Raw genomic sequence first — 13,212 nt, forward strand, 5'->3', positions numbered from 1 at the left:
ATTCACAACTTTGATGAAATTTTATAAAAATAAATAATGTAATGATTCTGCGATATGAATTATCATTCAGTGCATCAGAAATGTTCCCCTTAAGCCACTGTAACTTGTTTTGGAATGTCAAATGATTCTTGAAATTACTTCAATTTTACCTCATAGTGATATAATTCCAACATTTCTGAGACGTTTCATAGGTAAAATTAGAACTATATTTCACACTCCTCAGCTTCAGATTTTGCTCCGAAAACATAGTAAATATGTTTTTTGTACCGCGAACCCCAATCTATTGTACAGCTACCAATTTGGACACTGGATGCCAAATTGTTATACGACTCCAAGTAAAATTTATAACGTATATGTATGTTACAAATTGTATCGAGAATACAACAATTTAATTCCTTGCAATGTTTTTCGAGCGACAAGAAAAGTATACTTTTGGTACCGCATTCACTTGAGAATAGGCCCATTGTATTTTTTTCTCGAAATACTAGACTAGATAGATATATTGTAATATATTATTCACTTACTGTCATTTTGAGGAATGAACTCTATGAAGATATATAGATCATGAAAACGAGTAACACAAACTGGATGTAAGAAACCTCTCAAAATAACTACTTTCATATAACACGAAAAAACGTTGATTTATAGGAAAAACACTTTTTTGGAGTATCGAATCAGATATTATTCACAGGATTGCTACACAAAAGAGGTAAAAGTTCATTTACATGGAACACTGTCATCCTCAATGGCGGATATTCAATATTTCGGAATAAGACAGTTGCCTTACTGTCTCTTCAGCACCAATGTAATTCAAACTTGGGGTTAAGGTCCCAAACAAATCAACTGGAATTATGTAATGATTGTTAGACCAATGATCACTTATGGTGCAATAGCTGGTGGCCGAAGACTTTACAGAAAACGGCTCAGGTGAAGCCTCTGGCTTACAGAAACAGGCTTGTCTGGCTATCAGTGGTGCCATCAGTACCACATCGTCAGCGGCCATGGAGATACTTCCAGATCTACCTCCTCTTCACATTTTTCTGGAGAGAGAGGCTAGATGGACTGAAAATAGACTTTTATACATCGCCAATTACACAAATCAATCCAATGCTGTTCACACTGAAAGTCACAGCATTCTGGGAATGACGTTTGACATTATGCCTTCAACTTTCAACTACGAACTGCCTTATACAGTACTTTTCTCGAGTAGAGAAGACTGGATCCTCTGGGAGAAGGAAATTTTGAGAAGAGATAGTTGTTGGTTCTCAAATGGATCAGAAATACCTTCAGGCTCTGGTGCAGGTGTTTTCGGTTGCAGACCTAGAACAGAGATATAAACCTGCCTAGGGACCTATGCGACTGTGTTTCAAGCGAAAATCTACGCTATTGAATTGTATTCGGACAGATGGGAAGAATCCAACCTCATACACAAGTCAATAGAAATATTCTCTGACAGTGAAGCACTTGGAACCTCTTGGCTGCTACCAAACAACGTCTAAATTGGTAGCAAATTGCGAATTCAAATAATTTCGAGACTACGACTATACTTGAGAATAGAAAACTGATGTTTCTCTGTATGTCTATCCCGGTTATAGACATAACGTCAAACATAAAATTCTGCAATGAAAGTTAATCTTTTGAATTTGTATAGAAACTACAGCTAAATTATTTCAACAAAGATAAATAATTTTTTCAACTAAAGTGAAAGCAGTATGAATAAATGGTTCATGACGGTGTTTCTTCAAAGTTAAATTATCCAGAAATCATATCGCCACCAAGTATAATCATATATATAAAAATGGATGTTTATTGGTTGGTTGGTAAGTGATAAACTTCCACATCGCTCAACTGATCGTGATGAAACTTCTAGGCTATCAATTTTTCTGTAACTCACCACTAGATGGCGCTGTAGAATTTTTTATGAAAGCACTGTTCTATAACGCTGCGCATGCCTAAGTTTGTTGATTCTGATTCTGTCAAAACATTGGAACAGCACCGATACAGCAACATAGTACTAGTTACCTATAAAGTATAAGTACTTCAAAAAACATTTGAATTGATACTCAAAGTATTGCTTAATGATTTTTCAGTCTCTCAGTCTCTCGGTTGTCCTCAGTGGTATGTCACATTTCGCAGTCTTCTAAGGAAATTTATTCGAAGTGTAGATTCCAGGTCCAGTTCATGGAGTAGAATACAATGAGCATTAGTCGACTAATTCTTCAATCAATTTATGAGCACCATATATGTTTAAATATGTATTTTCCGTTAACCAGCTATCGCATCCTTACGAACGACTACCCTTAGAAGTCGAAACTTGTGCGAGCTAAGCACTAACGAAGTCTTACCTTTTGACGTGTGATTTCTAACACTTTTTTCTCCTAATTGAATGGATCAGCTAAGGCTTATCACAACGAGAGTATGAGGGGTCCACGATCATTCAATTCAAAACTTTTTTCTCACAATTTTGAACGACGAATGTGAGGAACATTTGTTTTGATTTTATTTATTCTTCATTTGGTTACAGTTTTTTTTCGCTCATATAGTAAAATAAAAATGAAATTATTCATTTATATGCACCTTTTGAGCTAGAATATTTTTAGCTGTGTAGCATGTGTCGCACCTACCAATCATAAATATGAACTCACATAATCGGGAATCATTTACTGAAATCCAAATAATCGACGAAGAAGATGATGAAGAATTGCTCCCAAATGAAAAGTTTCCATCTGATAATATCATTCAAATAAACTAATACAAATCAAGTATCATTGAAATCTCTATTCTCTCAGAATAAATATTTGACGACAATTGTAAAACCTTTATCCATACCTCTGAAACACTGAATTATTACAATGCTTAAGAATTAATATATTTGTTTTTGATTAGATATCACCACAGCTATTTTACAACAATCGATTTCGCGTTCTTTTTCGAAACAGTGCTGATACAACTATAAGCAGAATGGATCATTGTGAGAAAGAGAAAAGAAAAGTTAATCCAAGAGAAAGTGCCAATATTCTTTCCCTAATCACTTTCTCGTAAGTATAAAACTCTGGAACTATCAGTGCGTAAATAATACTAGGAAGAATTAATTCATTATTTTGATTATCATGAAATTGAATAACAGATGAATTATATCGCAAAAAATAATCATTTGGAAAAATTATGAACAACAATTCCACTTAAGAAAAATCGTATAATGAACATTACTCGTAATAGCTATACAAGTATTCTTCATTTTCATAATCATTAATTGAAAAGTAAGAAATCATTGGTAGTGTCTATCAATAGTCATATATGAGTGTTTTAACTCATTAGTCACTTTGATGCAATTAAGTGAGATCCTTGAACAATTTTGAAATTTCGATATTTTCTGTAACTACTACTTTTTTGACAGTAATTTTATTGACAAAATTTTTATCTTTGGTTTCTGATTTTCAAATATAATACACAATATTGAAGCTAGACGATTAAGAATTAAGACTCTGTAAAACAATTATATGTTATTTGAAATCATCTTATCAAAGATGATCCTCAATAACTTTTATGACGAATTTTAATTGATCTTCATAACGTCTGCATAAATTAAATGACCAGACACGTGTTGTTAAACATTTCTCAATTTGAATTAAGTGATTCTAAACCTATGAATGAAAAAATGAAATTGCAATGAAAAGCTAAAACATAAATTATATTAAGTAATGAAACGTGAAATGAAAATACAAGAGAACGAATCAACATACATGATGAAAAAAACTACAGTGTAGTGTTTAGACTCATCAATATAACATCAAGTGGTCCCATACTGAGATCATCTACAGAGAGGAACACTGGTTTGGGAGGAAGTTCAAAGAAGTTGCATATATGTTGTTCAACGACACATTCATGCAAGCTAGCGTTGAAAATACCCAACATACAAAAACCTGTAATCAAGTGAAAACGGTCAAATCCCGACAATCGGTCAACTTCTGCTGAACCGGTGAAGCGGAGAGAGGAAAGAGAAGATAGATGAAAGCTTTCGAATGACCTATAAATAGTGATCTCTGAGAGAAATAGTCCAGTCATCACCCGAAGATGATTGTGCATAAATTTTCAACTCATTTTCAATTTCTTGCTTCTTTTCATCTACTTCTTTTTTATTTCTTTTTACTCTGTAGGCATTTCCATTTTGTATCTTTATTCGTTTTGAAGGAATCTTCACAGAAGTATTTTCTGCATATGCTGTTGGCGATATAACTGCTGGAATCGATCTTCAATTGTAGGAACGGGCAGACTGGTTTCGGGCTAATTGGCCTCTCGTCAGTGCAAAGTAGTGGCCATCATCAATCCATAATTGATGATATTCCATAATTAAAAATCGAATTTTTTTCAGGGTATCATTCGTCTAACAAAGTACGTGTTTGTTTTCGTAAGCATATTCTGCTCTTCTCGTGACCCGGCATAGATCCGTTTCCTTCGACCTGATCTATATGCGCTTTTGTTTCGATGCACTGGTTTGGTTGTGCTATGTTCCTAAAATATCAGTCAACTTGTTTTCCTGATGACTTCAATACAAATAACATGGGAGTGATTTGTCTAAATGCATTCGCTATGGTTCTCGATTTATAATGAAGTCTCCTAATTTTTGGGTATCCCAGAACCTCACTTTTCCTGAGTATCAAATACAATTTTTACGGTCCTTTTTGAGCGTTTCTGTATGAATGCCATCTAATTTCGGTGCTTATAAGGTTGGAATGACTATATGGCCCATTTGATTTTCTCCAAATTTATCATTTTCTTTACCACCAGTCAATTATTGCATTTTAGGGATATTCAGCTATGAATACGTCCACTACTTGTGATTTTGGACCCAGAGAGGTGCACTTGAAAGACCTCTCTTAGAGTGTCTCTTCCTGTTTTTTGTGTACTCCCCGGTTTTTGTTATTGGATAATTGATTGAAATCTGTGACACCTTCGAAAATATCGTCTAGAGTCTGACGCAAACTCAAAATGAGTTTCTCTTAGGTTTACTCAGGTATCTGGGATCATTTTTTAATGATGATTTTGTAATGATTTTGAATGAGTCTCTCTTAAGTTTACTCAGGTATCTGGGATCATTTTTTGATGATGATTTTGTAATGATCGCAGATACCTAGGTCCCTTGCCCTTTCTAAGTTTTTTTAGCCTGTTATGTACTCCGTGCGAAATTATGATTCCACCACTTGTTTGATCTGTGGTTGACGATAAGAGGATATTCGTTGTAGGTAGAACGATTAGTTTCTATTATCGGTCTGCAAGTTTCCAATTTTGCTTTACAAACCTCTCAGTTTAATTTTCAAGGACTTTCAATATGATTGAGGTGTGAGTTCCTTCGATTACAAAGTTCAAAACTCTCCTCATCAGATTCTCATCACTTATTTTCAACAAACAGAAAATATTCAACCAAAAAACAGAACTAGTTTCAACTCTTTCGAGTTTGCAGTTGAATTCAACATTATAAGTTCAAACTGAAACTTTGACTTTCTAAGCAAGAACTATCAAGAAACAAAAAATGAAAATGAGACGTTTCTGCATTACCAGACCAGATTGACGATCGTCTTCAAGTTTATTTTTGGATGAATATTATTAACCAATATATTATTGGAAATAATTAGTAAGCATCTATTCGATAGATACAGCTCATCATATTCTCGTCAAGATATGAATACCCACATCACCAACTATAACAAGTGACTTATCTGACTACCAATAAAATCACCAATTCTAGGAATCAGAGCCAATTTGTTAGGGTAATGGGACATATGAATTCGAATATGAGAAACATACAAGTTCTACCTTGAGATAACCATCTGAGTTAGTTTCATTTAATTATCTTCATTACTGATCTTGGCACAATTATGATTGAGTTAAGTCAATGCTAGAGCAAATGAATCATAGATTAGAAGAATGCAAATATTTATTACAAAGAACAGACTACATACAACTGTCACTCAAATATATGGGGGAATTTAGGAGAAGATTTTCAGAAACAATTTTCAACAATACTCATAAAGTGAATTGTCTTAAATTTTCTGTAGGGATAGAAATTGATATTTCTAAATGGTCCAAATAATTTTTATTATGGAAAAACCTTGAAATATCATCTAGCCATTATAATTTTACTCTGCAACACTTCTTGCAGATTAGTTCAAATTAATCTCTATGAAAACCTTCAGAACATAAGTTCAGGTGACGGTGATGATAATGAAGAAAGATTGTACACCTTCACAGCTATATCTGATCTATTTGAAACGTGAAATCACAATCATGACAAATACCGACCCTGTGAAGAACTAAATTTCATTTGCGATCTCTTCAGTCGACTTTTTATACTACCTTGGTATCATCATCATCGTCTTTATGCTTTTCTGAAATTGGAATTCTTGGGTATTTTCCCAGAATCACAGAATGGATGTTGCTTCGAACTTTTTTCCTCCAGTTGTAGATTCTTGATTTCTACTTTTTTCAAAGCAAAAATCCGGAAAATCAAACAAAAAGTTCTTCATAGTTTTGAGAACGGTTCTGATTTTCAAATAAAATTTTCAGATATGTGGTGGGCACATTCAGAAAAGCTTTCAAACATGATCTCGAAGAAGAAGATTTGTATGAAGTTGTCGAAATATGTGGCTCGAAAAAATGTGGAAATAAACTGGAAGAGCAGTGGAAGTTAGAAAATAAGAGGAGTTCTGAACCATCTATCTCGAAAGTGATGTGGAAAGCATTTGGCTGGAAATATACTTTGGTATGTGCTGTAGATTTGAGTTTCAGAATATCGAAAACGTAAGTAAAAATTATGAATACTCCGACGCATCATTAATATAATAATTATACAGTTTTCACTATGATCGATCTTTATCCATACACTGATACAAATAGAATGTTTTTGAATACATTCTTGTACTTGATATGGTGTCAGAACATGTTGTAACGGAACGGTAATAGGAACAGTAGGGACTGTATACCGTTATGATACTTAACAAAATGTTAAAGTAAATCCCTCAAAGACGACTTACCTTGAGTGGATTGCGGCTGTCTCATCAGAGACCTGAGATTGGTACCAGTTCTTGGAATCGAAGCTAATCCGTGTATCAAGAAGCACGATATTATGCGGTGTGATAAACATAAATATTATCAGCAAAAAAACGAATAATTCACAGTTGAACTGGGCAGTCGAGAATGGCGGACAATCAACCACACAAAAACAATGCAACAACACTAATATTCGTCCCTTTTCATCGCTCCAACACACCACAGAGGGCGCAATCATATTGAAGTCGTTTTGAGGGTACAGGGTGAGGCAAAATTGAGAAAATAAAAATGAGTATCTTAGCCGTTCCGCAACATTTACTGGCCCGCAAAATGCAGAAGGCATTTTCTAATATATAACTGAATAAAATTAATTATAAATATTCAAAACATCAAATGAAACAAAAAATGCTGAAAAGAAAAGTGAAAAGTCGTGTACTATTCAAGTGGAAGTGGACACAACTGGACCAAGGGGCGCTTCAAGGTACCATGCGTTGTTTTAATTGTTGCTACCCTCGCGACTTGATCATCACCAAAATACAATTTGGAGATACGACCGAGCGACCACTTGCATGGGGGAAGGTTATCAGTTTTGATAAGTACAAGAGTACCGATGCGAGGGGAAGTACCGCCATTCAACCACCTACCTCTTTGCTGCAAAGTGTGCAAATATTCTTTATGCCACCTATGCCAGAAATCCCGATGTAGGCGTTGTAATTGTTGTCATCTCGTTAAACGATTCAGGGGTATATCAGAATAATCAGGCAGCGGTAGACTGGAGACAGGTTCCATAGTTAAAAAATGGCCGGGAGTGAGAGTGTTGAGATCATCAACAATCAGTATTAACATCCTCTAATTATTTCAATTCCTTTCTATTTACTTTCCATTTACCTAATTATTTTATCTGTCTATTTAGGGTTAGGTGGGAGAACAGATATTCAGTCTACCCCTTAAATTAATTGAACATCGCCCAATATTATATTTATGTTATAGCATGAATATTTTTTTTATAATGAAGGTCTTCATTCTTATTATTATTGATTAGGCACCCTCTGATTATGTTGAAGAACTATTATGATCTTTTTTGATATATTTTTCTAATTCCAGAATTTTGGAACCCTATGCACTCACAAATCTTATTTCGTACTTCAAAGCAGAACAAACGACAATGACAAGAAATGATGCTTATTTTTACGCTGTTATGTTGATAACTATTCAGCAAATATACCGTATTTATTATAGCAACTACGTTATTTGGGTTCAGCAACTGGGCGTTGAGATAAAAACTGCATTCTCTTCATTTTTATACAGGAAAGCTTTGAAACTGACACCTTCAGCTGTATCAGAAATTTCTCTAGGCAATATTGTGACATTAATAACGAAAGATGTACAAATATTGAGAGAATCTATGTGGACTATAAATGATGTTGTTATTGGAATCGTCCAGATAGTTGTAGTTTGCTATTTGATTTTCTCAAAGATTGGAGTAGCTTCATTTGTTGGAATTGGAATATTATTTTCTTCCTTACCCTTTCTATGTGAGTATGGAAAATATATACATGAATGAATCATTTATTGCCAGTTCCAGTATGCTATTAGATTTATTTAATTTTTCTAGTGTTACTTGGAAAATGGATCAACAACCTGAGAATGGCAGCATGTGCGAAAACTGATGAGCGATTGCAAGTGACCCAGGAAACGTTGTCAACAATCAGAATAATCAAAATGTACACGTGGGAAAAATTCTTCGGGGAGAGAATCAATACCGCCAGGAAGTATGAATATACTTTTTTTATAAATCTGTAGTTGTCAGTCAAAAACTTGAAGACCTCAACATATTTTGAAACATTCATGGCTATATCGTAGACACACGCATCATAGTATTTTGTCTGAACCTGCTACAATACTTGTAGAGCTTTGAAGAGCACAAATTGGTATCGCATGTCTACTTTGAAAAATTCTACAACACTTGGAGAAATTTTTCAGCCTTGCTGCAAGACTATCTACATCTGAAGATCTGAAGGAACGCAACTGTTCTCTTTATAACGAAGGATCAAGAGAAAGAGCTTGCATCATTTCAGCTGGCCAAATGAAATTACTGGCTTCATTAAGGGGCTGCTTTCATTTATTTGAGTTGATTGGTGGAATCGATTAGACTTACTCACTCTAGACCTTTGTATCTACACGGTCTATATGATAGACTTCGTTATCCATGACTTATCTTCTGTCTACAGTACGTGCAGTGATTTTGTCATTGCACCATTTTAGTTTAATAAATGAAGTGTTTGAAAATGGCTGTCCATGAACTATTGATGTTGGTGCGAAATCATCTTGAACTCTACAATATGCATCTTCTCATTTTCTGCCTTTCTGTTGACTTTCCATATTCACAACATTTAAAATTCCTTCAAAATTTCTGTTGGTCATTCGCAAGTACTGTAACTACATCTTCGATCAAATAATAAAAAAAGGTGTGAAAATTCCCAAGTTCTTATCTTTTTTCTTCTGCTTCTAACATTAGTCTAACAATCGTTTGTTCTTTTTCGTTTTCACAAATACAATCAGCACTGTATCGTCACCACCTCCCTGTATAGTGTGTTTGTCTGATTAAGTAGAGTTTTTGTTTTCATTTTTTTTGTGTTAATTCTTATCGCGAGAAGACTGTGGTTTTCTGTCTGCCGCGAGAGGAAGAACATATAGACAAAAGGTTCGATTCCGGAGAAAGAACCGAAAGTGCTCGAGAAAACTGCAGTTGTACTGGAAAAGTGCAGTTTCTTATCTCTCTCTCTCTCTCTCTCTATTCACCGATTCCTCAAGTGCCGTTGTGACCAAAATTAAGGTAAGGAAATCACAGACACGTTAAATTCTCTCTTTTGATATCATTATTATTGTTAGTTAATTCTCAATCATTAGCACCACTGAACAGAACGAACTACTCGATAATTTTCAAAGACCTATTAAAACAGTCCACTAAGTTACCCAATATATAACATGGTCCATACGATCCGGATATTGTGAATTCTTGAAAATTTTCGTTTGTTCGTTTTGTTCAGACTCTTTAGTTCTCAGACAAATACATTTAATTTTCTCCTGTTGGCAAAAAACCCAAGAAGTCAACGTTCTGTTGAATACCTCTCTATCGTTTTGTTTTTTAATTTCACATCCAATCTTTACTTGTTTTTTTTTTTGAAAAATATTTAATACTTGGAGTTTTTGCTAGAGGTGAGATATTGATTCTCAATATACGAGGTGTGATCGAATAATTTTGTTCGGTACGATTATTTATCAAGCTATTTTGAAGCTTGTTATTTAGCAATTCAGTGGTAGTTCAAGATGACGGCTAACGCGAATAAAATAAAACAATGTCGGGCTCTTCAACAAATTTGTATAGACCGTATGAGCGATATTGCTGAAATAGCAGAAGCTGCCAAAACGTCTGTGGATCTTCATTCTCTATTTAAATCAATGTGTTCGCACTTAGAAAATATTTATCAAGACTTTGAAAAGCATAATGCAGTTCTTTTGCCACTCCTCATTTCAGTGGATGAATACGACAATGAGGAATTTAAAGTTCTATCCAGAGGATTTTACAAGCATTATTATGCAGCAAAATCTACCTTTTCTCAATTATTCAATACAGTCGATGTTGTAAACAACCCAGGTCCACCCGAAATGAGTCATGTGAGATTGCCAAAAATCGAACTTGTTAAATTTGATGGCAATTTCAAGCAATGGAAAACCTTTATTGACATGTTCAACAGTTTAGTCCATGATAACTCCTCTTTGAAAAACATAGATAAATTCAATTACCTAATCTCATCTCTGTCGGGGTCTCCGTTAGCACTTGTGAAGTGTAACCCTATCTCGGATGCAAACTATATTGTTGCATACAATTCTTTGATAAAACGTTACGAAAACAAAAGACTCCTTGCGAATGCTCACTATCTCGAGTTAGAAAATGCTCGTCGAATCCCTGATAATAATATTTCCTCTCAAAATCTCAGAAAGCTCGTAGACACGTTCACAGAAAATATTGCAGCTCTAAAAAATTTAGGGTTTCCTACAGACCAATGGAGCTTTTTGCTTTTTAATATGCTTGTACGGCGGTTAGATTCAAATACAGTTGGTCGATTCGAATTTGAAATTGGTTCTGATGACATACCGACATTTGATGACCTTCGAGATTTCGTGCTAAAACAATCTAGTGCCTTAGATAGAACTTTCGATTGCACACAGAAGAAAATTCCTAAACCCGATATTAAAGCCAGAACACATTTGCAAAACTCATCTTCCAATTTTACCCCCAGAAGATCGTTTCACGCCCAGGTTAAACAAGTGATCTGTTCAGTTTGTGATGGCAATCATCATATTTACAAATGTCCACAATTCATCTCTCTGAATGTTAAGGATCGCTTCAATATGGTGAAAACGAAAGGATGGTGCTTCAACTGTCTCGGTTCAAGACATGTGATAAAAGATTGCACTTCAAAATCACACTGTCTTAATTGTGGGCAGACACATCATACTTTGTTACACTTTGGCATCACCGCTCCTCCCATAAATCAACTTCATCAAGATCAAAGCTCATCTCTGCCTCCTGTAGGAGATAACCTACCACAAAATCAAGCTTCTTCTGCTTTCACGAACATACCCTCAACTCATTCTCAATGTCAACCGTCGAACATGAATACTACCATACTCTTATCAACAGCTCTTATTGAAGTTCTTGATGCCCGCGGTGACTATCAGCAAATTCGTGCCCTCCTCGATTCAGGTTCACAAATCAACATTATAAGCCAAAGTTGCTGCAATCGTCTTGGATTATATAATCAAAACCACAATATTTCCCTCTCCATCCAAGGTATAAACGACATGAATTCCTCAGCTTCTAAAGCAGTCTCCCTGCAGATTCGCCTGTGCACTAGCCCTAAACCTCTTATCAAGTTGAATGCGATCGTAATGCCCAAGGTTTGTAATAAAATGCCTAGTCATGACCTCAATGTTACGTCTTGGTCTCATTTGTCGAACCTCAAGCTTGCTGACCCTCATTTCAACATCTCCAATGAAATCGATCTTCTCCTAGGAGCCGAAATATTTTCTTTGATCCTAAATAGTGGTCGCCGGCCTGGGAAACATAACGAACCCAACGCATTTCATACCATTTTTGGTTGGATTCTCATGGGATCAATTCCCAACCCTTCTAGTTCGGAATTACTCACATCTTTACATTGTTCTTGTAATCCTTATCTCGACTCTACACTCAAACGTTTTTGGGAACTGGAGGAAGTCCCAAGAATATGTAAGTCCTCTCCTGAAGATTCTGTTTGCGAAGATATATTCTCTAAAACTGTGTCCCGAACAGCCTCAGGCAGATATATAGTCTCACTTCCTTTTCGAGCCAATGCACCTATATTCTCTAATTCTCTAGAACTCGCTCTCCGACGATTTCATCTTCTCGAACTCAAATTGAATAGAAATCCTTCATTAAAAGAACAGTATTCCGAATTTATGCGGGATTACCTCTCTCAACACCATATGTCACCTATAACAGAAACATACAATAACGCTGACGAATATTTCATCCCACATCATTGTGTTTTGCGACCAGAAAGCACTACCACCAAACTGAGAGTGGTATTCGATGCTTCTGCGAAAACCACAAGTGGGGTATCACTCAATGATACTTTATTAATAGGACCCAAGCTTCAGAGTGACTTGGTTACTCTCCTATTGAATTTCAGAATAAATCCTATCGCTCTCATGGTAGACATTCGTCAAATGTATCGTCAAATTCTCCTTTCCATACAGCATAGGAAGTATCAAAAAATTCTATGGAGATTCTCTCCAAACGAGCCAGTTCAGAAATACGTTCTAAATACTGTCACTTATGGAGTGAGCTCGGCCCCTTTTCTTGCGATAAGAACCCTTCTGCAGCTTGCTCAGGATGAAGGTGAAGAATTCCCCTTGGCAGTCAAAGCCATAAAAACCTCCTCCTATGTAGATGACATCGTGACAAGTTGCCAGTCAGTTCAAGAAGCTCAAAGTCTCAAATCTCAACTCATTTCGTTGCTCAGAAGAGGAGGATTCGAACTTCACAAATGGAAAAGTAATCACACTTCTTTACTTGCCCAAGAAGTTTCGGATAACTCTACCTCGCTTGATCTTAAT

General features: G+C 35.5%; 1 protein-coding gene across 2 annotated transcripts in view; it reads left to right on the top strand.

The window, feature by feature from the left end:
- The first annotated feature begins 2,879 nt into the window (after window positions 1-2,879).
- The window catches only part of LOC111512583 (probable multidrug resistance-associated protein lethal(2)03659), a 51,189-nt gene continuing 40,856 nt past the window's right edge, over window positions 2,880-13,212 (top strand). For both annotated transcript variants that reach the window (XM_074170865.1, XM_074170866.1), the window contains exons 1-4: window positions 2,880-3,038; window positions 6,565-6,798; window positions 8,152-8,582; window positions 8,663-8,819. In XM_074170865.1, the coding sequence (XP_074026966.1) occupies window positions 2,962-3,038; window positions 6,565-6,798; window positions 8,152-8,582; window positions 8,663-8,819 (899 nt within the window). In that variant the 5' untranslated portion in view covers window positions 2,880-2,961. The remainder of the gene's footprint in view (window positions 3,039-6,564; window positions 6,799-8,151; window positions 8,583-8,662; window positions 8,820-13,212) is intronic.

This window comes from Leptinotarsa decemlineata, unplaced genomic scaffold, assembly GCF_025532065.1.
Source record: "Leptinotarsa decemlineata unplaced genomic scaffold, Ldec_3_MD MMD2_tig00000008_RagTag_RagTag, whole genome shotgun sequence".
In the NCBI taxonomy this organism is placed as follows: Eukaryota; Metazoa; Arthropoda; class Insecta; order Coleoptera; family Chrysomelidae; genus Leptinotarsa; species Leptinotarsa decemlineata.